Consider the following 26969-nt stretch of genomic DNA (forward strand, 5'->3'; position numbering starts at 1 on the left):
TTACTTCCCAGACGATTGTCTTGAGAACGATCTTTTACAATAAAGCAAAATCCAATATACATGCAACAAACATGACGAAAAATGAACGCAAAAGACAAAAAACACCCACAGATCCATATAATAATAATCCATATAATATAATTTTGCTGCAGAACAGAACTTGGTTGTAGAAATCTGCTTCTGTGTCCTTGAAACTGACATTCCAGGCTGGCAGCAATAAACAAACCCTGCTCACTCTGCGTCTTGCCCTGTCTGCTTGCAGCCACTCGGTGTAGATTATCACTCAAAAGCACAGTTTAGATGGTGAAGTTTTAAAAAAAAATAAATTGGAGACACCTGGCGGGGCGGGTTGAAAAGTATAAGGCCCGGGGCCCTAACGTCAAACCATGGAAAAGTGGACATCAAGGACACAATGTGGACAGGGTCTACTTTTGGACAATAACTTTTCATAAGAAGCCGTGTAGCCCAAGTAAGACATCACCATATCAGACTGCCTCCACCTCAAGTATATTGCCCGTCTCCAACCAGGGTCGCGTTGCTGCTACAGTGGGACAAAAAAGTATTTAGTCAGCCACCGATTGTGCAAGTTCTCCCACTTAAAATGATGACAGAAGTCTGTAATTTTTGTAATAGGTACACTTCAACTGTGAGAGACAGAATGTGAAAAAGGAATTCACATTGTAGGAATTTTAAAGAATTTATTTGTAAATTATGGTGGAAAATAAGTATTTGGTCAACCATTCAAAGCTCCCACTGATGGAAAGAGGTTTTGGCTCAAAATTTCACGATACATGGCCCCATTCATTCTTTTCTTAACATGGATCAATCGTCCTGTCCCCAAAGCATGATGTTTCCACCCCCATGCTTCACAGTAGGTATGGTGTTCTTGGGATGCAACTCAGTATTCTTCTTCCTCCAAACACGGCGAGTTGAGTTTATACCAAAAAGTTCTATTTTGGTTTTATCTGACCACATGACATTCTCCCAATCCTCTGCTGTATCATCCATGTATCCATTTTGGTATAAACTCAACTTGTCGTGTTTGGAGGAAAAAGAATACCGAGTTGCACCCCAAGAACACCATACCTACTGTGAAGCATGGGGGTGGAAACATCATGCTTTGGGGCTGTTTTTCTGCTAAGGGGACAGGACGATTGATCGGTGTTAAGGAAAGAATGAATGGGGCCATGTATCGTGACATTTTGAGCCAAAACCTCCTTCTATCAGTGAGAGCTTTGAATAATTGACCAAATACTTATTTTCCACCATAATTTACAAATAAATTCTTTAAAATTCCTGCAATTTTAAATCCTGGATTTTTTTTCACATTCTGTCTCTCATAGTTGAAGTGTACCTATGATGAAAATTACAGACCGCTGTCATCATTTTAAGTGGGAGAACTTGCACAATCGGTGGCTGACTAAATACTTTTTTGCCCCACTGTATATGTTCGTATGACCTGCCATTAAGTTTGCAGTAAAAATGCTCACTTAGCTGGTATTCTGTTGACAAGTGACTGAAGGCAATTCTACCCAGAATACACTGGGGGACAATATCGTCCATTCACTTGTAAATTTGCACGTCGTAAAATCATAAGCACATTTTATTTCCAAATTTTTTACACCTACTTAGTCACTGAAGTCAGTCCTGTAAAGTTTTTTGCAACCATGACTCATCTTAACTCGGGCAATCTCTAAGACCACATAACGGTGAAGCTGCACGACTGTCTACCATCCTCTCCTTCTCCACCACCTAAAGACTTATTCATGCAATTTTCACCTTCAGACTGGATTACTTCAACAACATCCAATGTTACATCTTCCCAAATCCTCCATGAACTCCAAGTGGTCCAAAACCACGCCTCCTCGCTAATCCTCCAAGAACTTTACTGGCCAACCGTCCCACAGCGTGTCAACTTCAAAATCCTTCTTCTGACCTATAAAGCCCTCCACAAACGTGACCCCTTCTTCCTTTCGGAGCTCCTCACGCCAACAACAACCACCTGCTGTCTCCTCTTCACAGAACTCGACACTGAACCTGGGGTGGCCGTGCCTTCTCCTTTCCTGTGCCTTCCCTTTGAAACTCTCTCCCCCTTTCCATCCGCTCACACCATAACTCCACACTTGTTTTCATTCCTTCATTATTTCACACATTTCAAAAGACTGTTTCAAACCCACCTGTTTAAAAGTACTTTTAATACTGGACTAAACATTTTTTAATACCAAATTCACACTTTTACAGTTTAATCTTTTCTTTAATATACTGTATGTGTTTTTAGGATTAAGTTTACCTTTGCTATATTAAGTGTATTGGAGCATATGAATTAATTTAATTGTGTCCACTGTGAAGTTTACTCACTTGTGTTGCCAGCGATTTTAGAGAATAATGGCGGTGTATTGGTGTGGTTTCAGTGGCTGGTAACTGTATTTTAGAAGCTGTGCACTGACTACTCTAAAATGTATCCATGTTTTAATGTTAGTCTTGTCCCTTGGGAAGCTATGGAAACATTTTTGCCATGTAAAGTATATAACCGTATCTCCCTTCTGTGAGGTATAGTAACAAACTTCACGTAAATTAAAGATTTAGCAGACAGTAGTCATGAATAGGGGCAGCACTGTGGACAAGGGGTTAGTGCGTCTGCCTCACAATACGAAGGTCCTGGGTTCAATCCCGACCCGGGATCTTTCTGTGTGGAGTTTGCATGTCCTCCCCGTGATTGCGTGAGTTCTCTCCGGGTACTACGGCTTCCTCCCACTTCCAAAGACATGCACCCGGGGATAGAATGATTGGCAACACTGAATTGGCCCTAGTGTGTGAATGTCAGTGTGAATGTTGTCTGTCTATCTGTGTTGGCCCTGCGACGAGGTGGCGACTTGTCCAGGGTGTACCCCCGCCTTTCGCCCGGTTGTAACTGAGATAGGCTCCAGCGCCCCCCGTGACCCCGAAGGGAATAAGCGGTAGAAAGTGGATGGATGGATAGTCATGAATATACTTAACAGTAGCCCTTTGCCAAGTAATCGTATGCCTGAGGATCTGTTTTGAGTACGTTCCAAAACTTCGGGTCAAATGCGGCCAGCTGGTAAACTTGACACGTGAGACAGCACAAGGTCAATAAACAATTTGACTGGGGCAGAGTATCCACATCATGTAAAAATATCCCATGGCCTAATTTCAGAATCAGAAATACTTTATTAATCCCCGAGGGGAAATTAAAATATTCAACACAATCTCATCCAAGATTAGTGCCAGTTTGCTGCAAACTGGTGGCCAACAACAACCAGCAATTCAACAAACATGGTCACACATAACACAACCTACTCATTGAACTTTCCGGATTACATAAAGAAAATGTCCAATCATCATAAAAAAAATCAGAATGATTCACATTTATCCATTACAAGGGATGATGGGGAAAATGCACAACACTCCATTTTTGGCGCATTTTAGGTGCTTGATATTTCTGAGTAAACAAGGTAGGAGTTCAACTTTCACATACTCTTAATAAATAATTATGATAATTATTAATTATATATCCATTGTATTATTATAATAATATGTACTAGGAGTTAGTACATGTGCCTCAAAATACAAAGGTTCTGGGTTCGATCCCGGGCTCGGGATGTTTCTGTGTGGAGTTTGCATGTCCTCCCCGTGACTGCGTGGGTTCCCTCCGGGTACTCCGGCTTCCTCCCACTTCCAAAGACATGCAACTGGGGATAGGTTGATTGGCAACAATAAATTGGCCCTAGTGTGTGAATGTGAGTGTGAATGTTGTCTATCGGGGCCAACACAGATAGACGGACAACATTCACACTCACATTCATACACGAGGGCCTATTTAGTGTTGCCAATCAACCTATCCCCAGGTGCATGTCTTTGGAAGTGGGAGGAAGCCGGAGTACCCGGAGGGAACCCACGCAGTCACGGGGAGGACATGCAAACTCCACACAGAAAGATCCCGGGTCGGGATTGAACTCAGGACCTTCGTATTGTGAGCCAGATGCACTAACCCTCTTCCACCATGCTGCCCTATATATTAACAATATCAACCGATACCGATACATACAGTCATGGAATTAACATATTATGTATAATTTTGTTGTGATGCCCCGCTGGATGCATTAAACAATGTAACAGGGTTTTTCAAAATGAATCAACTCAAGTTATGGAAAAAAAATGCCAACATGGCACTGCCATATTTATTAAGGCAGTGTTTGTTTGTGTATTGGTTTCTCACGCCCCCCCATGAAAGTGCATTATTTTTTCAAACATGCCGCAAAACAGCAGCTTGGAATTTGGGACATGCTCTCCCTGAGAGAGCATGAGGAGGTTGAGGTGGGCAGGGTTGGGGGGGCATAGGGGGTAGCGGAGGTGTATATTGTAGCGTCCCAGAAGAGTTAGTGCTGCAAGGGATTCTGTGTATTTGTTCTGTTGTGTTTATGTTTTGCTACAGTGTGGATGTTCTCCCGAAATGTGTTTGTCATTCTTGTTTGGTGTGGGTTCACAGTGTGGCGCATATTTGTAACAGTGTTAAAGTCGTTTATACGGCCACCCTCAGTGTGACCTGTATGGCTGTTGACCAAGTATGCGTTGCATTCACTCGCGTGTGTGAAAAGCCACAGATATTATGTGATTGGGCCGACCCGCAAAGGCGCTCTGTACTTCTCCCAACGTCCATGTACACAGCCACAGGCTTTTTAAAAAGTCATAAATGTTACTTTTTGAAACCGATAATTTTGAAACAGATAAAGTTAATTTCCGATATTACATTTTAAAGTATTTATCATACATATACACACACACACACACACACACATATATATATATATATATATATATATATATAGTCTAATTTGCATGCAGTCCGCTTTTTGCCCCTGGCAAAAATTTTTAAGCCCCATGCAGCCCCCCAGTCAAAAAGTTTAGACACCCCTGTTTTATACCATGATCTTACTTTTAGCCCAGTGCTTTTCAATTATTTTTTGAGATACCCCCCCTCCTTGCGACATGATTTTTTTTTAAAAGCCCCGTCCTAAATTGAAATACGACTGAAAACCTAATAATGTTTATGTATTTATGTATTCATCCATACAAACTACTCTTTGTGTTGCTGCTACCAGCACCTAAAGTACATGCCACTAAGCAAAAGGTTTGTGTATTGTTTTCTCACGCCCCCCTCCCTATGACCTTTTATTGTATACTTACTGTATGTATACTTTGTTTTATTTCCTGGTTGAGCCTGCTGATTAATTGGAGCAGTGCTGCCACCAAGCTGGAAGCTTGTGTATCGTTCATAAATGTAAAAATACCGGAAGTCCCTTTCCTCTTTTTGAGACGCACTACTTTTAGTTAAAAATGATGCACTTAAATAAGGAAATACGGGGATAAATAGATGGGATGACAGCAACGTTTTATCCAGCGGAGCACAACACCCACATTGTAGAATGTGACTCTTTGAACAACAGAAACTTGCCAAACAAGGTGAACGCAGTAAGCACTTGCCTGATTCCGCCACTTCAGAAATATCGACCCCTTGTTCATAGGTCATGAATCCCAAGACGGAGAAAATGGCAAAGCCTGCCACAATACTGGTGGCGCTGTTCAGCAAACACAAGTAGAAACAATCTCTGGAAGGCAAAAACGCATCCAAATGTGTTTAGGCAGTGACGGAACAAAAGTGCAGCTGCTTATTTTAGCTGGCAGTAGAATCAGAATCATTAAAGAACATGTCGTCACTCTATGAGCCACAATTATGTACTTTATAATAACAAAATACAGTAGGTCCTTTGATTATCTAATAATCACACCAAAAAATGCATCAATTACAAAGTCGAAACCTTTAAAATAGTGTACTGTTGTCATCCTTACTTGTAGCAGTTGTTATTGTAAGTATTGTAACTGCCAAGCGAGGTCAGGAAGCCGAGACCAATGGCGTAAGAGAAGAATATCTGAGTGCCGGCGTCCATCCAGACCTGAGGATAGCCAACACATTCTCAAGGCAACTTATACTTTTTAATTAATTAAACATGTCTGTCTGGCTTAAAGGACCTCTATTGCATTAAACTGACTTTTTAATGTCCATACAGGATGGGTTTCTTTTGTGGGTGCAATACTTCTAATTAAAATACGTAACCATAACTTTGTCATTGTCCCAAAAAAAATTAAGACCGCACAAGTCTTAAGTGTCGACACTTGTTTTCTCACCTGTGGATCTGATAGACGGGTGATGTCAGGGTAGATGTAATAAATAATCCCGGTCATTGCCCCAGGCAGGGTGACTCCACGTATGAGCAATATCAGCAGCATGGCGTACGGGAAAGTTGCTGTGAAGTATGCCGCCTAGATTAAATGACAGATAGAAAAAAAACATTTACTTTATTTTACTTAACTTCAACATGTGTTTTTTTTTCATCAGACAACGTGTCCTGATTTCCACCATTGCTTGATGTCTTGTTTTACATCTTGGAAACATGTCAAGCATGTAGACTATTAAACTATTATTAGTCACTTTTAGACTCTCTCTCTGAAACCTAATAATCAGGTTCAAAATCTACTTTAGGAGTAATAAGGGACTCAGACTTGAAGTTTAACAGCCACATCAGCTGCTTTGTACCACCTAAAAACCTTGCCAAAATCAAAGGAATAGTGTCTAAATCCGACTTGGAAAGACTAATCCATGCCTGTGTCTCCAACAAGTTAAACTACTGTAATACCCTTCTCACTGGGCTCTCTAAACGAGCTGTAAAGCAGCTGCACTACATCCAGAATGCTGCTGTTGGAGTCCGGACTAGAACCACAAAATATGACCAAATTAATCGGATTTGCTTGTTTATAAATGTTTCATGGTCTTGTGCCAAAGTATGTCTCTGACAAGTTAGAACCATATGAACCATCTCGGTCTCTGAGAAGTTCAAGGATTTGTCTCCCGCTGGTGCCCACAGTCAAGACTAAAGTTGGTATAGGCTGAAATGAATTACACCAAGCAGCTGTTGAGACGTAAATAGCATGTAGCTAAAAATGTGTGTATATGACTTGTGGAGAAAATGTCAACCTTTTAAGTATCTTCAAAGCAACCACAAAGCATACAATGTGTCGTTTGATGGAATTTGCTCATCCAGAAAAACAACTATGTGACAGTATAGCCCTGCAAAATGTCCTAGCCATCTTTAAAGGTTGACTAATTCCACTTTATTTTAGCTTCATTTAACTGTGGTTAACTTCTCTATTGAAATGTTTTCAATTGCGACAGCCTGCAACACTCTCTTTATACCATTCCCAATAGGACCGATTGTTATCAATCTGACTCGTTGACATCCAAACAGTTCAAAACAGTTTGACTTTGGTTTGGATTTTTTGATATATTTTGACTCTACAATTTTAACCTAATCCAATCCAGCCAAGGTGGTCCTGTTCGTCACATTGTGCACATTACAGAGCATCAACAGTTCGCACCATGTCCCTGGGAGACCCGGAGACACTCCTAAATTTGAAATGCCTTGGCTGATAATGCTTAACTATTTTATTTATTGGAAGACATATCTATAGCCCTCAACATGGGACATGATCAATTACAAGACATCGAATTTGTGCAATCGGTCCTAACAGATGTCAGGGGCGGACACAAATGACATCAGATCAAAGTCTGTATTGTTAATCCCTGTTTTTGGAGGACTCCCTGGAATAGGGGCGCCGCCAAAGCCTTACCGCTGTGTTCATTTGAAAAAAATGTTGTTCATAAAGTATTGGACAGTATTAGGAGATACAGTCAGGACACTTTATTAGGTGCTTCTAATGCAGTGTGTTTCAACCTTTTTTGAGCCAAGGCACATTTTTTGCGTTGAAAAAATCCAGAGGAACACCACCAATAGAAATCATTAAAAAATGAAACTCAGTTGACAGTAAAAAGTCATTGTCGCAATTGATGGATATGAATTCAAACCATAGCCAACCATGCATCACTATAGCTCTTGTCTCAAAGTAGGTGTACTGTCACGACCTGTCACATCACGCCGTGTCTTATTTTGAGTTTTTTGCTGTTTTCCTGTGTGTAGTGTTTTAGTTCTTTTCTTGCGCTCCTATTTTAGTGGCTTTTTCTCTTTTTTTTGTTATTTTCCTGAAGCAGTTTTATGTCTTCCTTTGAGCGATCTTTCCCGCATCTACTTTATTTTAGCAATAAAGAATATTTCAGTTTTTTTAATCCTTCTTTGTGGGGACATTTTTGATTGTAATGTCATGTTCGGATGTACTTTTTACGCCGTCTTTGCTCCAATGTCAGTCTTTGCTTTTGTCCAGCAATCTGTTTTTGTTTACTTTGTTGCCAGTTCAGTTTTAGTTTCGTTCTGCATAGCCTTCCCTAAGCTTCAATGCCTTATCCTAGGGGCACTCAGCTTTTGTTTATTTTCAGTTTAAGCATTAGATACCTTTTTACCTACACACTGCCTCCCGCTGTTTCCGGCATCTACAAATGTATTGGCTACCGGCTGCCACCTACTTATATGGAAGAATATTGGTTACTCTGCCGAGCTCTAGACAGCACCGACACTCAACAACAACATATAACTGGCAGACTATAATTACTGGTTTGCAAAAAATATGTGGAACTAGATAATCTACCACGGCAAACCAGACTGTATCTCATGGCACACTAGTGCATACTTGCCAACCCTCCCGGATTTTCCGAGAGACTCCCGAAATTCAGCGCCTCTCCCGAAAACCTCCCGGGACAAATTTTATCCCAAAAAATCTCCCGAAATTCAGGCAGAGCTGGAGGCCACCCCCCCTCCAGCTCCATGCGGACCTGAGTGACGTGTTGACAGCCTGTTTTCACATGCGCTTTCCCACAATATAAACAACGTGCCTGCCCAATGACGTTATAACTTTAGAATGATTGAGGGCGAGTGCTTGGTTTCTCATGTAGGTTTATTGTTAGGCAGTAACAACACACAACAACAGCAGTCACGTTTTCGTCTACCGTAAAGCAGTTTGTCTGACGTAAACAGCAATGTTGTGACACTCTTAAACAGGACAATACCGCCATCTACTGTACATGCATATGTAACAGTAACATCTATGGCAGGGTTCACCAACCTTTTTGAAACCAAGAGCTACTTCTTGTGTACTAATTAATGCGAAGAGCTACCAGTTTGATACACAAATTGCCAGAAAAAGCCAATTTGCTCAATTTACCTTTAACTCTATGTTATTATTAATTATTAATGATATTTATCTTTGTGGAAACACTGATCATCTTAATGATTTCTCACAATGAATATATTTTTGATGTCATGTTTTAAATAGGTTAAAATCCAATCTGCTGTAAATATACTTCTCCCCTCTTAACCACGCCCCCACCTCCCAAAATCGGAGGTCTCGAGGTTGGCAAGAATGCACTAGTGTTCCGCGGCACAGTGATTGAAAAACACTGGTCTAATGAGATTTGTAATTCTGTCCTAATGTCTGCAGAGATGCAAACCTGAGAGGTTGTTTTTTGGGTTATCTTTTTAATTGCATTAGAATTGTTTATTAAAGAGACACGTAGCAAAAGGACTCTGAGCAATTCTAATGAACAACATTAAGTGGATCAGTCTATAGGGACTTCAGGACCGGAATGGCGCAGGTTTGTTATCAGCTAAAAAATCCCCAAATAAAAGCAGTTTTCTCATAAATAATGTTATTAATTAACGCACCCCCTTTTTTTGGCAAAAGAAACCCTGCTATTGTATGAAAGTAAATGTGTTATGTTTTTGAAACAAGACCTTGTAGAATTAGGTCCTGACATTTAGCAACTCAAACATAGAGTTGAAACAGCGTGCTTTTTGACGACGTATAATCAATATTGGGTTCTGATGTTGATTTGACCATTGAAATTCAGTCCTTTCCCAACCAACAACTTGGATCCAATATTAGACATCAATGTTGTCTCAATTTACAAATACAACTATTTTTCAACGTTGTTTCAAAGTCAGTTTTAAAGGACACGTATGTATAATCGACGTTGTATCAATGTCTTGTGCCTACTGGGAAAGAACATCTCATTCGACTTTACATATTTCAAGTGGGCGAGCACTCGATGGGCAAAAGTCACCTTAGGTTGAAACAAACAGGATGCAGTCAAAGGAGTTTAAAATTTAAGTTAAGTTAAGTTAAAGTACCAACAGAGGTGGGTAGAGTAGCCAGAAATTCTACTCAAGTAAGAGTACTGTTACTTTAGAGATGTATTACTCAAGTAAAAGTAAGGAGTAGTCACCCAAATATTTACTTGAGTAAAAGTAAAAAGTATGTTGTGAAAAAACTACTCAAGTACTGAGTAACTGATGAGTAACCTGTTTGTTTAATAATTACGGCAACAAATAATGCACAAAAACATAAAAATAGCAATGAGCAAATTCATAGCCAGGAATATCTCTTAAGCAACTAAAACAATAATATATATTAAATAATAATACATTAAAATAAAAAAATTAAGGCAAATTGAGCCACAATAACTTAACAGCACCATAGGCTCAGTAGGCATCCATCGATTGATTGATTGATTGATTGATTGAAACTTGTATTACTAGATTGCACAGTACTGTACATATTCTGTACGATTGATCACTAAATGGTAACACCCAAATAAGTTTTTCAACGTTAATCAATTACTTAATAAATGACCAAGTCAAGGTGATCTACCTCATATATACATACACACACTAATACACACACACAGACATATACATATACATATATATATATATATATATATATATATATATATACAGTATATAATTTATAGTTATTTATTTTGCCGTTTTTTGTTGACATGTTAAAGGTGTTTTAATGAATATACATGCATGTTTAACATATAGATTCCTATCTTTCATGAAGACAAGAATTTAAGTTGGTGTCTTACCTGATTCTGATGACTTGTATTGATTGGAATCAGACAGTATAGTGCTGATAATGTCCACATTTTCAAATGGAGGAGAAAAAAAGTTCCTCTTTCCTGTCTAATACCACATGAAAGTCGTTGGTTTTTGGCATCTTATTTGTCCAGCTTTCATATTCGTTTTTATACACTTTACAAGAAATACATTGGCGGCAAACTCCTTAGCTTGCTCGCTTGTTTGCGCTGGCTTTCGGAGACTCTTATTTTCTTAGCGCAGGCGCGATGGAGGGCGCTTTTATTGTGAAGACAGGAACTGTGCGACCAGTCTTTAGGCTTGTGACGCGAAGTACGGTTGAAATAAATGTGTATTTTTTCCTTTACACTTTTGATTGATTGATTGATTGAAACTTTTATTAGTAGATTGCACAGTACAGTACATATTCTGCACAATTGACCACTAAATGGTAACACCCCAATAAGTTTTTCAACTTTTTTAGGTCGGATTCGACGTGTGACGGTCACGTGACCGCCTGGTTTTGTTTGATTGGTCCAACGTCACCAGTGACTGCATTTGATTGGTGAAACGCAGGCATGCGTAGTTCCTACTTTGAATGCGTGTCTGACAAAATCAAAACAAACCAAGCGTGCATTAACAGATCGATTAAAAAAAAAAAGTAGCGAGTAACGAGCTGATTGTAGATAAATGGAGCGCAGTAAAAGTAGCGTTTCTTATCTATAAATATACTCAAGTAAAAGTAAAAGTATGTTGCATAAAAACTACTCTTAGAAGTACAATTTATCCCAAAAGTTACTCAAGTAGATGTAACGGAGTAAATGTAGCGCGTTACTACCCATCTCTGAGTACCAATGATTGTCACAAACACAATAGGTGTGGTGAAATTTGTCCTCTGCATTTGACCCATCACCCTTGATCAGAGGTGTGGACTCGAGTCACATGACTTGGACTCGAGTCAGACTCGAGTCATGAATTTGATGACTTTAGACTCGACTTGACAAAATGTAAAAATACTTGCAACTCGACTTAGACTTTAACACCAATGACTTGTGACTTGACTTGGACTTGAGCCTTTTGACTTGACATGACTTGCTACTTTCCCCAAAACCCAACGATTAAAAAGTTATTCAGGAGCGCTCCGTATCTTCCATTGTGTACGCGTGTTTGTCAACATGTGTGCGATGACAGCCTGTGCGCTACTTGTCAGAACAACAGCCAATCAAATTACATCCACGTTGTTTTCGTCACACAGCATTCAGCCAATCAAATTGGAGGAAAACCAATGAAGAAGAGCTTTCAAACAACAGAAGAATAAGTGAATACAATTATGCCATAAAGTGTTTCGTTTGGGTATTAAAAGTACGACTTGGTCAACAAAGCAGGAATTGCCGTAAGCAAAACATGCGGTTGGAAGATTACAGACGGAGACGCAACAATTTCCAACTTCGTTCGACATTTGAAGTTGCACAGAGAAGGGTACGTTTTGAATGTTAGCTTGCGTTTATTGGCTGAGTAACGTGACTTTATTTTCTGTGGAGTTAAATCAGTGAGGCTGTAAACTCACTGCTAGCGTTATAACCATAGACATCTTATAAGGGTACGCAGCATCGAGCGCTACTGCCTGTTGCCGCAGAAGGGACGCGGGGCCGCCATCTTGGATTGGTGATCCGCTCCACTCAGTGCAATTCATTTGGCAGGAGCAATGAACTGTCAGTGCATTTCATACATCTTACCTCACTGAATACCACTTATATTCACGCGCTTTTTTGTCATATGTGTAACTATGATAAAGGACACATGTATTGGCGTGTTCATAATTTGCTTAACAGAAATAGAATATTCTTATATGCTATAAGTGACCAGACGTCTGAGATCAAAACTGGGAATATAATCCCAGAGAAGGGGAAAAAACAGTCAGCTATTTTGAAGTTGAAGAAACAATATGATTAGGTTATATATACATGCATATATCCTACATGAACAATGTATGAATACATTACATATCTATATATCTTACGGACCTATAGACCAGATGTTCTCAAATGGGGGTACTTGAAGGTATGCAAAGGGGTACATTATATTTTTTTTAATATTATAAAAATAGCAACAATTCAAAATCCTTTATAAATATATTTATTGAAAAATACTTCAACAAAATATGAATATAAATTCATAAACTGTGAAAAGAAATGCAACAATGCAATATTCAGTGTTGACAGCTAGATTTTTTTGTGCACATGTTCCATAAATATTGATGTTAAAGATTTCTTTTTTGTGAAGAAATGTTTAGAATTAAGTTGATGAATCCAGATGGATCTCTATTACAATCCCCAAAGAGGGCACTTTAAGTTGATGATTACTTCTATGTGTAGAAATATTTATTTATAATTGAATCACTTGTTTATTTTTCAACACGTTTTTAGTTATATTTACATCTTTTTTTGTATAAATAGTTCAACAAAGACCACTACAATTGTGCAATATTTTGCACTGTTATACAGTTTAATAAATCAGAAACTGATGACATAGTGCTGTATTTTACTTCTTTATCTCTTTTTTCAACCAAAAATGCTTTGCTCTTATTAGGGGTACTTGAATTAAAAAAATGTTCACAGGAGGTACATAACTGAAAAAAGGTTGAGAACCACTGTTATAGACTTTATCTCTGTTGTTGCAACAACAGAGAGTTTATTCTGTCTTGACACTTTGTATTGATATTTTCTATTACATTCTTCCTTTAAATTACCATGTTTACAGTGATTGTTTTATATGTATTTTTCATGTATGTTGCTTTGGATAAAAGTGTCTGTCAAATACTTAAACATATATAAACACCTGAAAGTCTTTATGTCAGCTAAAACCACCAATCTGCTTCACTGGATTCAGAATAAAACCATTCTGTCTTACTCAAAAAAGTTAGTATTTGAATATTGTTACTTGAAGACTTATCTGTGGTTACAATAAAATGAGAATCCATCATAATCAATGGCGGCTGGTGAATTTTGTTTTAGGTGGGCCTGAAAGTTTTTAAACCAAATACCTGTAGGGGGGTCATCCTCCCCCAGAAGATTTCTTTGTGATTTTCACATACAAATATTGTAGTTCTTTGCTCCTGCTTAACTCTGTGGTAATATTCTTTTCACAAAATACAACCAATAGTATGTTAATGTAAATTCTTACTTGTGAAAAGTAATCCTCCAATTCCTATTTTCAACAGTCCGCTCAATTGAGCAGGAAAACGCTGAATACCAGCCCAGCATCTTTTTTTTCTACCTGTCAAATGTTAGTTTAGGCTGTTTGCCGGCTCCTCATCACCACTTCAAGATGGCGGCCAAATTGCTTGCGTCACAGCAGCCAATTCTGCGTCTACTTATAAGATGTCTATGGTTATAACGTCATTGCAAACACGGCAATCTGTTGCGTCCACTGCAGATGTTACCTTATTCATACTTATTGTCAAGTGATTTTTTTTCAAGCAGGGTTGCATGAGGTACCTACACATAACGTTACGTTAATGAATGTATCACACACAGTAACGTAACATTAGACGGCGGTCAGCAGCACCGCGTATTTTAGCCACCTACAAAAAGACAAACATAGTCAAATAAAGGTCAGTTAAAATGTATACTATATTAAGAATATGTGTACATATTCCATAGAGCCCTGACATCTAACAAGTACAGCACTGTTCATTGTTATGTTCATGTATTTGTTGTTTTTCATGTGTACACACACATAAACACATACAGTATGAGATGAGATCAATGAGATAAGGTGACAACATGACATAAACTGCTGTGGAACTAGTTACAATGCAATATTCCATGGAAATACAATGTTAACATTTTTGTGCAAATAAGTACAGTTGCACTTGTTTTTTCAAATGTGTTTGTACTGTAAAGGAATGAGTTAAATGTTTAGAATAACTGGTTAATAGTGCTATTATGAAGTGCAATGTCAGCACTGTTTTTTTTAATAATAAATACATACAGCGTTTTAAAAGCATACACAATCTGTGTACATATATTAGTCTGTGGTTAAAAAGACTTGAAATGACTCGAAACCCAAAATGCAGGACTTGGGACTTGACTTGAGACTTTCCAGTATTGACTTTGGACTTGACTCGAGACTTGAGGGCAAAGACTTGAGACTTACTTGTGACTTGCAAAACAATGACTTGGTCCCACCTCTGCCCTTGATCACCCCCTGGGAAGTGAGGGGAGCAGTGGGCAGCAGCGGTGCCACGCCCCGGAATCATTTATGGTGATTTAACCCCCAATTCCAACCCTTGATGCTGAGTGCCAAGCAGGGAGGCTATCGTTTCCATTTTTTTATAGTCTTTGGCCCTAGTGTGTGAATGTGAGTGTGAATGTTGTATGTCTATCTGTGTTGGCCCTGCGATGAGGTGGCGACTTGTCCAGGGTGTACCCCGCCTTCCGCCCGGTTGTAGCTGAGATAGGCGCCAGCGCCCCCCGCGACCCCGAAAGGGAATAAGCGGTAGGAAATGGATGGATGGATGGATGGTATGACCCAACCGGGTTTAGAACTCCCAAACTACCGATCTCAGGGCGGACACTCTAACCACTAGGCCACTGAGTAGGTGGCCTAATGGCTAGCCAACATATCCTGGAAAAATATGCTCTGACAGTCAAACTAAAATCCTTGTGAGACTTGAGCTTGGTAAGAATCTAAAAGATTAAGTCCACAAGTGTGCATTCCTTTTTTTTTTTTTTTTAGGGTAGACAAATAATAATGAAAACCAGAAACTTACTTACTGTATTAGGTCTGTGGGCTGTACAATATAAGCATTAGAATCCACCCATCCATTTTCTACCGCATGTCCCTTTTGGGGTCACAGGGGGTGCATGAGCCTATCTTAGCTGCATTCGGGCGGAAGGCGGCGTACACTCTGGACAAGACGCCACCTCATTACAGGGCCAACACAGATAGACAGACAACATTCACACTCACAGTCACACACCTGATTTATTATAAATGCCTGTTGACACACTAAAATATATTAATTCCAGCAATATTTACCTATAAACTCCACTGTGTAAATGCCTTCTTATTGCCTCTGTATCATTAACGAGTGAGTCATTCTGCTTTTTTTTAAATTCCATCTACCAGGGCTTAACTTTCTTTCATACCTGTATGACAGCGGTGTTAAAAGGTTTTATGCTAGTGACAGTTTAAGTCAGGAACAAAGCATTGCAATGTGCCTGTTGGATGTCATGAAAGGGTGAGTAGTTTTACTTTATTTTTGATTTATTACACAGTGTTTAACTTGTCTTTACGCATTCATGCCATAGTATGAATGTTGAATCGTTATCTCAAAACATTGTCTGCACAGATAGAAGAGGTTGTATGATGGTGACAGTTTCTGTCTGAAACAAACTTGTCTAAGAGGGTAAGTAGTTTTACTTTATACTTCTATTATACAGTGTTTAAATGTTCTTTACACATGTATGACAGCTATAAACGTTGGACTTTAAAAAATTGCCTGCCACTTGATAGAACTGTTTAATGATGGAGACTGGTTCCACCTTGAAACAAAGTATTATGTGGTTGTCAGGTGTCTTGAAGAGGTGAGCAGTTTTACTTTATTTTACTTGCATTATATAGTTATCTTTACACTTGCAAAGGCGTCGAAGTGGGGATATTGTACCGAGGCCCCAAGCACAGGAGCGACCTCTGCTTTTGTAAAAGGCAGATTTTTTTCCCATTTAAATATGTAATTTATAAATTTTTAAAAACTCAATGTTCACAAATTCAATATGCCTGTGGAATTTCAATATTAAGGTTGCTTAAATCAAATTAGGAATTTCGAAGACTACCTCGACCCCTTATAAAAATAAAAAATGGTTTGTTCAACGTGGATAGCGGTAAATCTAACTTCAAACACACAAAAATATGATACATCTGTCAGTAGCCGCATGAGAGAAGGTTATGTACATGTTTCACTTTTGCATATAATTGCCCATAACTGGTGCATTCAAGGACCCTCGATTAAATTAAAAACAGAGGGCGTAATTTAACTCCCAGGAAATGCACTAATATTACGATAGTCATAACACTAATGGTGCATTATCATGATTTGTACTATCCACTGATGGTATTCCTATGTGTGTCACCTAATATCTACACTCCAAGGTAAAAAAAAAAAAAAAAAACTTGACAGATATAGGCACTTTCAAATTAATTTGTTGGCACTTTTTGTCAAATTATTTTTTTTGTAACTTACTTTTTTTTAAACAAAATCAAATTATTCAAGGGGGTTTATGGAGATATGTTTTAGTTTTGTTAATCCCATCTTTTAAAAGTAAACGATCTAAATGTTACTTGTTTTAAAAGGCTGATTTCAACCAAATCCATGCAGTAAAACATTTGTATTGCATGTAAACATACGCAGTGTGTGTGTGTGTGTGTGTGTGTGTGTGTGTGTGTGTGTGTGTGTGTGTGTGTGTGTGTGCGTGCGTGCGTGCGTGCGTGCGTGTGTGTGTCTGTGTGTGTGTGTGTTGCATTTAGGGTGGGATGTGGGGACCTTTTAAGAGTCTGATGTATGGGGGCCCAGAATTTGGTGCTACGCCTCTGCTTGTAAAACAGCATAACTATTGAATTGTTCCTTCAAGGGGTCATATTATGATTTTGTCTGCACTTAAAACACTTCCCCGTGGTTCCTTTGGTCAAATTGTTGCATAAATTATTTTTTACAGACCTTTTTCAAGCCGCTTTCTGACCGTCTCTTCAGGATGCGCCGTTTTCTGCGCGGTCTTATTTACGTGCCCCCACTTTGAAAGCGTCTTTCCCTCCATCAGCGAGGTTGTATTTTTTTAGCGCTTTCATATGGAGTCCACTGACCGACTAAGTTTGAACTTCGTATGGCAACGGTGGAGGATGCATGAGCACGTACGAACCAGTCTGCCACACAACAAGAGGCAAGCGAAAAAGAACGAGCTTATTGACTACGACGTCAGAAAACGTCATAGGACAGAGGACATTCCAAATGGCTCGTTTAAAGGGAAGTATGAAGGAAGGCAAGATTGTTTTATAAATATCTTTGCAATGCTTCCATGGTTTGATTACAAATTCGCAGGACTTATGCAGATCTTAAATACACAACAGGTACAAATATGTAAAAAAAATAAAAGTTTGATTTGCATGATAGGTCCCCTCAAAAACATTGCCTGTAAGGTTGATCAAAGTTTATGCAATTTATTTCACTTGGCATTGGGGAAAAATGAACACATATTCAACTTTTTGAGATTCCACTGTGACTCAAAGGAAATTCCGTATCTTACCTTGCCTGTGGACTTGATTCCCTTCCAAACGCAGAAGTAGCAGATAATCCAGGCCAGGATGAGGCACAGGGCTAGTTCCCACCTCAGGCTGCCCACCTCCTCGATACCACCGGAGATCTTCAACACTCTCCGCCTGCATGTGGAGAGCACAGGGGGCAATGGTGGCCATGGCGAGGGCGACAACCAACAAGAGTGATGGGACGATGATTGAGGAATGACAGGGAGTAGAGAGAAAGTGAGAAAGCTCTTACTGCCAGAACTCTACAACCGGCAGAGTGCTGTTGTGTCTGCGTGTCACTCTGAGGCTCTGATTCACAAGGCTGACATCCAGGCATGACTCTACAAGTGCAAGGAAGCAGGGCAAGTGCACCAACAAAAAAAGTGCAAAATGTATGTTTTAATAATAAAGTGATGAAGTCGGGCTCTTTCTTGCAGGGATCACCCACCTGTGTTCCACTCGTGTCCACATGTGGCCCAAGGCAAGTCGGCACCGAAGGAGGAGAAGAGGTAAAAGAATGCCCAGGCAATAATAACAATGTAGGAGGTGGCGCCGAATGCGATGATGAGGTGACTTGCGTAGCCCATGCCTGCATCCAAAGAGTTGTTTAATCAGCTGTATAATCACTCGCCATACAGCAATAGATGATATCTGTCTATTACCTGACCGCCTCTGTTAGCTAACTCTCTTTGTTTATAATGTATATTTTCTGCTGAATCTACTTTCTATTTTATGCTGCCCTTTTTTTTTTGCTGCAGCTGTAATATATACTGTAATATTGTACATGGTAAACCGTATTTGTATTTGTATTGAACCCTTTCGGTACAGGGGTTTCGGTTCGGTACGGGTGTGTACCGAACGAGTTTCTAAGATAAAGTCTTAACAAGCTGCTTTGCTTCTTCTGCCGCTGTGTCAGCACCCAGCATTGTCCCACCCACACAACCATCTGATTGGTTACATACAAAGCAATAACAGCCAATCAGCAGTGCTTATTCAGAGCACATGTAGTCAATGCTTCAGCGTCGAGCAGATATGTGTTTAGCAGGTAAGCATAAGACAGCGTACTCTCCCCAAAATATAATAAACACCTCCCAGTCAATGTTCTAGCTACATCTTTATGAGCCCGTTGACCTTCTAGAAACTTAAGCTGGTTTGAGGTGAAAGCTAATTAGTTTTTAGCGTAACGTTAGCTAATTTAGCTGTGTGTGTGTGTGTGTGTGTGTGTGTGTGTGTGTGTGTGTGTGTGTGTGTGTGTGCATGCGTGCGTGCGTGCGTGCGTGTCTGTGTTAGGGGCAGCAAAGCCCTGTCTGTCTGTTATTTCACTTGAACTCCATGGTGTTCAGGGATGATTAGTCTCTCCTATTGCTATTGTACTATTTTTTTTAGCTACAGTTACATTAATCATTAGTAATGTAGCAGCCTAGTTTTGAATGGCAGGGTCCCTGCTATCACATGTTGACAAAAATATAACATTTACATAACAAAAAAACAACTACAGGCTTCCCAAATGCTGTAATACATTAAGCATGATGAGTTGACCTGAAACTGTTTAATGTTGCACTTTTTATATGTAGAAGAAAAGTTTTGTCATTTTATTTAATCAAAGCAACAACTTGAGGCAGTTTAATGTGGATTAACTTGGGCAGAATTATTATTTTGTTCCCAATGTTAAAAGGATAAAGCCATTGTTAAAAAATTGGGTAAATAAATAACTAAAAAATGTATACTTTGTTGTTTTGCCAAGTATAAAAATTAACCTGAAATTTTTTTTATGAAAGAAACCGTTGTTCTAATGTGTCCACTGGATTTCGCAATAGCAATTTTTTGTATCTTTGCAGATGATGCTACATATATACAAAATAAACCACATGATGTTAGTACAAACCCCGTTTCCATATGAGTTGGGAAATTGTGTTGGATGTAAATAGCGGAATAAAATGATTTGCAAATCCTTTTCAACCCATATTCAGTTGAATATGCTACAAAGACAACATATTTGATGTACAAACTGATAAAACTTTTTTTTTTTGCAAATAATCATTAACTTTAGAATTTGATGCCAGCAACACATGACAAAGAAGTTTGGAAAGGTGGCAGTAAATAATGATAAAGTTGAGAAATTCTCATAAAACACATATTTGGAACATCCCACAGGTGTGCAGGCTAATTGGGAACAGGTGGGTGCCATGATTGGGTATAAAAGCAGCTTCCATGAAATGCTAAGTAACTCACAAGCATGGATGGGGTGAGGGTCACCAATTTGTAAGCAAATTGTCGAACAGTTTTAGAACAACATTTCTCAACGAACTTTTGCAAGGAATTTAGGGATTTTACCATCTACGGTCCGTAAAATCATCTAAAGGTTCAGAGAATCTGGAGAAATCATTGCACGTAAGCGATGATATTACGGACCGTTGAACCCTCAGGCGGTCCTGCATCAATAACAGACATCAGTGTGTAAAGGATATCACTACATGGGCTCAGGAACACTTCATAAAACCACTGTCAGTAACTACAGTTGGTTGCTACATCTGTAAGTGCAAGTTAAAACTCTGCTGTGCAAAGCAAAACCCATTCATCGACAACACCAAGGAACGCCGCTGGCTTCGCTGTGCCCGAGCTCATCTAAGATGGACTTGTGCAAAGTGGAAAGGTGTTCTGTGGTCTGACGAGTCCACATTTCAAATTTAATTTGGAAACTGTTGACGTGGTGTCCTCCGGAACAAAGAGGAAAATAACTATCCGGATTGTTATAGGCGCAGTTCAAAAACCAGCATCTGTGACTGTATGGGGGTGTATTAGTGCCCAAGGCATGGGTAACTTACACATCTGTGAAGGCACCATTAATGCTGAATGGTCCATACAGGTTTTGGAGCAACATATGTTGTCATCCAGGCAACGTTATCATGGACGCCCCTGCTAATTTCAGCAAGACATTGCCAAGCCACGTTTTACAGCAGCATGGTTTCGTAGTAAAAGAGTGCGGGTACTTTACTGGCCCGTCTGCAGTCCAGACCTGTCTCCCATCGAAAATGTGTGGCGCATTATGTAGTGTAAAATACAACAGCGGAGACCCCGGACTGTTGAACGACTAAAGCTCTACATAAAACAAGAATGGGAAATAATTCCACTTTCAAAGCTTCAACAATTAGTTTCCTCAGTTCCCACACGTTTATTGAATGTTGTTAAAAGAAAAGATGATGTAACACAGTGGTGAACATGCCCTTTCCCAACTACTTTGGCAAGTGTTGCAGCCATTAAATTCTAAGTTAATTATTATTTGCGAAAAAAAAGTTTATGAGTTTGAACATCAAATATCTTGTCTTTGTAGTGCATTCAACTGAATATGGGTTGAAAAGGATTTGCAAAACATTGTATTCCGTTTATATTTACATCTAACACAATTTCCCAACTCATATGGAAACGGGGTTTGTACATCAGTCGAGGAAAATTATCAAACTAAATAAATAACATCCTGTAATTTGATTTGGATATGTTTTTATCTTGATAGATTGAAAATGAACACCAATGAGTTGACTGATGAACATTATCACATTATTTATCCAGAAAGTATAAATAACGACAAATTAAGATAGAATACTATTAACATCAACATGTAAGTGTAAAAAAACCACAAAAAAAAATAACATTATGATTTGTATATTTTCAGAATGTGTTGTTCTATTTTTAAACTAAGAAAACAATCAGAAGTTGTCTTTATTTTTTAGTTATCGGCCGTGATTTTATCAGTCCGCGCCCACTTGGGAGTAGATTTCTCTCCATGTGGCCCCTGATCTAAAATGAGTTTGACACCACTGCTATTTATATATTATGTAAATATTACATATGTTACATTTTATATTCCTACTATGGTACATTTTTAGTCTACTTTAAGTGAAGTGAATTATATTTACATAGCGCTTTTCTTTAGTGACTCAAAGCACTTTACATAGTAAAACCCGATATCTAAATCAATTTTAAACCAGTGTGGGTGGCACTGGGGGCAGGTGGGTAAAGTGTCTTGCCCAAGGACACAACGGCAGTGACTAGGATGACGGAAGCGGGAATCGAACCTGGAACACTCAAGTTGCTGGCCACTTTATACCTGCATCATCCTTTTGTAACTGAGCTACTGTGTGGAACAATTTCCCTCATGGATCTCCTGAGTAGTCCTGGGTTCAATCCCGGGCTCGGGATCTTTCTGTGTGGAGTTTGCATGTCCTCCCCGTGAATGCGTGGGTTCCCTCCGGCTACTCCGGCTTCCTCCCACTTCCAAAGACATGCACCTTGGGGATAGGTTGATTGGCAACACTAAATTGGCCCTAGTGCAGTGGTTATTAACCTTGTTGGAGGTACCGAACCACACCAGCTTCATATGCGTATTCACCGAACCCTTCTTTAGTGAAAAATAAAATGGTTTTTTTTATATAAAATTCAAGACAATGTTATGTTTTTTGTTTTTTTTTACCGGAGCACAAAATTAATCGTGCATGAGCATCACCTTGTTCAAAGAACAAAACCAACACTGCTGTAACTCACAATAAATGACACACCTGAAAATCAGATGGAAATTAGAGGGAAAATTGTTTTGGGGCATATCTATAATACGCTGATAGGGAGAAGTTTATATTTTCGAACCCCTGAGGCCGACTCACCGAACCCCTAAGGCATGGGTGTTAAACTCTGGCCCGCGGGCCAAATTTGGCCCGCCATGTAATTTATTTTCGCCCTTGAGACAATATTAAATTAACATTAGAGCTGGCCCGCCGGTATTATACAATGGCGGTGCATTCACCGCTAATTCTAATACTTGCCAACCCTCACGATCCCCCCCCCCCCCCGAAAATCTACCGGGGCAACCATTCTCTTGAATTTCTCCTGATTTCCACTCGGACAACAATATCGGCGGCGTGCCTTAAAGGTACTGCTTTTAGCGTACTCTACAACCTGTCGACATGTCCGCTTTTCCGCCATACAATCAGCGTACCGGCCCAGTCACGTAATATATGCGGATTCTACACACACACAAGTGAATGCATGCATACTTGGTCAACAGCCATACAGGTCACAGTGAGGGTGGCCGTATAAACAACAACACTGTTAACAAATATGCACCACACTGTGAACCCACACCAAACAAGAATGACAAACACATTGCGGGAGAACATCCGCACTGTAACACAACATCAACGCAACAGAACAAATACTAAGAATCCCTTGCAGCACTAACTCTTCCGGGACGCTACAATATACACCCCCGCTACCAACACAACTCGATTTTGCATGTCACTATAAAGTTATATAAGCCTTGCTTGTTCAATATTCATTGCAAAACTTGTTTGGGTCCCTATTAAAAGGTTAAGTTGTTCAACTTTGGCCCGCGGCTTTGTTCAGTTTAGAATTTTGGCCCACTCTGTATTTGAGTTTGACACCCCTGCCCTAAGGGTTCGATCGAACCCAGGTTAAGAACCACTGCCCTAGTGTGTGAATGTGAGTGTGAGTGTTGTCTATCTGTGTTGGCCCTGTGATGAGATGGCGACTTGTCCAGGCTGTACCCCGCCTTCCGCCCGATTGTAGCTGAGATAGGCACCAGCGCCCCCCGCGACCCCAAAAGGGAATAAGCGGCAGAAAATGGATGGATGGATCAAATAAAGTTTGTCCAAGTCTAAAAAGTCGACAAAACGGCGCTAAACCCTTCAAAAACGCCACGCACGTTCGCGACCAGCCTAGTTGCGCTTCATTGACGTGTATAAAAGCACGCACCTTGAAAAAGTGGACAGATCTTCCTCCAGCATGTAATCCCACCCTGATTGGTGTACTGTCCCAAGGCGGTCTCCAGGAAAAACAATGGAATCCCGCAGGTGACCATGAACAAAACGTACGGAATGAAGAACACACCTAAAGTTAATTAAACTGGATTAGAACCAGCAGTATTATGGAATAATACTAATTAAAAAAAAAAAAACACAACCAACCTCCGCCGTTTCTGTAGCACAGATACGGGAACCTCCACACGTTGCCAGGTCCGATGATGGCACCCATCACAGTGAGGATAAACTCTGTTTTGGTGCCCCAGTAGCCTCGTTCGTCTTGCCGCCTGGACTTCGTCTGTCCATCGTCGGACGCCGGAGCCATGCCGCGCTTTGCCGCCATTGCTTTGTTTTCTTCTTCTTCTTCCACTAAATGAGAGTTTGACGACTCTCCTCCGTGTCTGAACGATGCTTGCGGAGAGGCGGTATTGTTATCGAGGTACGTACGTATAAGTACGAGGAGGTGGGTGTGTCGCACCTTGGGGATGTTCCATTGGTGATTCCGCCTCGGTTGAACGCATCATAAAAGCAAGGAAAGAGGGAAAGTGGACTTTGCATGTGTACGCATGTTCTATTTTGTACGTAAGTTACGTATAGGGGAAAGTTAATTGCCATGTGAAAAGCGAGCGGCATCTGCAACACATTAACCTCACACTCCTTCCCGCTCATCTTCCCCATAATGTTCGAAGTGTGAAAAGTCGTGCAAAGACGCAGACTATAAAGAAGTTGACACGTGATGAGTTTGCGCGCGGCGTTTTTGTATTTGCATTTGCTGCTATTCTGAAATCAACCTTTGGGTGTCGCTGTTTTCCTCATGTGATCATTATACAAAAAATACACAATGTGTCAAACTAATTTTAGATGGGGGGCACATGGAGAAAAATCTACTCCCAAATCACGGTACGGTAACTTAAAAATAAAGACGACTTCAGATTGTTTTCTTTGTTTAAAAATAGAATGCACATTCTAAAAATTTACAAATTATGTTGTTGTTTCTTTTAAAGGCCTACTGAAACCCGCTACTACCCACCACGCAGTCTGATAGGTTATATATCAATGATGAAATATTAACATTGCAACACATACCAATACAGGGCTTTTTAGATTACTAAATTGCAATTTTAAATTTCCCGGGAGTTTTTTCTTGAAAACGTCCCGTAATGATGACGTGTACACTTGACGTCACGGGCTGTGAGGAAATATGAGCGCTGCACGCACACACAGCTAAAAGTTGTCTGCTTTAACCGCATAATTACACAGTATTTTGGACATCTGTGTTGCTGAATCTTTTGCAATTTGTTCAGTTAATATTGGAGGAGTCAAAGTAGAAAGATGGAGTTGGGAAGCTTTAGCCTTAAGCCACACAAACACACGGGGATTCCGTGTTTAAAATTCACGGAGGTGAAACTTTACTATGGATCACAGCGAACATGGATCACGAACGAATGTCAACCAGCAGGTTTCGGTGAGAAAATCGTGGTAAAAAGTCGCTTCTTATCGGAAATCAGCTGAGCTTGTGCCGCCCATAAAGCTGCCGTCGACTTCCCTGAGACACTGTGCGTCAACACACCCGTGGATGCACACCTCCGACTATCAGGTACTGTTAAACTCATTCAAACACTAGCAACACAATAGAAAGATAAGGGATTTCCCAGAATTATCCTAGTAAATGTGTCTAAAAACATCTGAATCCGTCCCAATGCAATCACGTTTTTTTTTTTTTTTCTAGTCCGTCGCTATCAATATCCTCAAACACGAATCTTTCATCCTCGCTCAAATTAGTGGGGAAATTGTCGTTTTCTCAGTCCGAATAGCTTTTTTTGTTGGAGGCTCCCATTAAAAACAATGTGAAGATGTGAGGAGCCATCAACATGTGACGTCATCGTCTGCAACTTCCGGTAGAGGCAGGGTTTTTCTGTTAGCAAGCAAAAGTTGCGAACTTTATCGTGGATGTTCTCTACTAAATCCTTTCAGCAAAAATATGGCAATATCGCGAAATGATCAAGTATGACACATAGAATGGACCTGCTAACCCCGTTTAAATAAGAAAATCTCATTTCAGTAGGCCTTTAAAGTTAAAGTAACAATGGTTGTCACACACACACACACACTAGGTGTGGTGAGATTATCCTCTGTATTTGACCCCAGGGGGTGAGGGGGTAAGGGGGGTAGTGAGCAGCAGCGGTGGCCACGCCGGTGAAATCATTTTGGTGATTTAACCCCCAATTCCAACCTTTGATGCTGAGTGGCAAGCAGGGAAGTAATGGGTCCTTTCCTTTAACTTGGGCACACACACATCTATACATTTGACAGTTTTAAGCCAGTAATTTCCAGGAGACACTAAATTAAAGGCCTACTGAAATGAGATTTTCTTATTTAAACGGGGATAGCAGGTCCATTCTATGTGTCATACTTGATCATTTCGCGATATTGCCATATTTTTGCTGAAAGGATTTAGTAGAGAACATTGACGATAAAGTTCGCAACTTTTGGTGCTGATAAAAATGCCTTGCCTGTACCGGAAGTCGCAGACGATGACGTCACAAGGCTGAGGGCTCCTCACATCCTCACATTGTTTTTAATGGGAGCCTCCAACAGCAAGAGCTATTCGGACTGAGAAAACGACAATTTCCCCATTAATTTGAGCGAGGATGAAAGATTTGTGGATGATCATATTGATAGCGAAGGACTAGAGAAAAATAAATAAATAAAAAATAAAGTAAAAATAAAAAAAAGGCAATTGCATTGGGACGGATTCAGATGTTTTTAGACACATTTACTAGGATAATTCTGGGAAATCCCTTATCTTTCTATTGTGTTGCTAGTGTTTTAGTGAGATTAAATAGTACCTGATAGTCGTAGGGATGTGTCCATGGGTGTCTTGACGCCAGTGTCTCAGGGAAGTTGACGACAGCTGCATGGACGGCGCAAGCTCAGCTGATCTCCGGTAAGAGATGACTTTTTACCACAATTTTCT

At 39.9% G+C, this 26969-nt stretch overlaps 1 protein-coding gene across 1 annotated transcript in view; it reads right to left on the reverse strand.

The window, feature by feature from the left end:
* LOC133551648 (sodium- and chloride-dependent GABA transporter 2-like) overlaps positions 1-24684 on the reverse strand; it is a 54403-nt gene extending 29719 nt beyond the window's left edge. The window contains exons 1-8 of the mRNA XM_061898590.1: positions 24158-24684; positions 23946-24080; positions 18631-18771; positions 18436-18523; positions 18185-18317; positions 6205-6339; positions 5869-5972; positions 5503-5627 (exon numbers count right to left, since the gene is read on the reverse strand). Of these exons, the coding sequence (XP_061754574.1) occupies positions 5503-5627; positions 5869-5972; positions 6205-6339; positions 18185-18317; positions 18436-18523; positions 18631-18771; positions 23946-24080; positions 24158-24335 (1039 nt within the window). The 5' untranslated portion in view covers positions 24336-24684. The remainder of the gene's footprint in view (positions 1-5502; positions 5628-5868; positions 5973-6204; positions 6340-18184; positions 18318-18435; positions 18524-18630; positions 18772-23945; positions 24081-24157) is intronic.
* Positions 24685-26969: the final 2285 nt, after the last annotated feature.

This window comes from Nerophis ophidion, linkage group LG04, assembly GCF_033978795.1.
Source record: "Nerophis ophidion isolate RoL-2023_Sa linkage group LG04, RoL_Noph_v1.0, whole genome shotgun sequence".
Classification (NCBI taxonomy): Eukaryota; Metazoa; Chordata; class Actinopteri; order Syngnathiformes; family Syngnathidae; genus Nerophis; species Nerophis ophidion.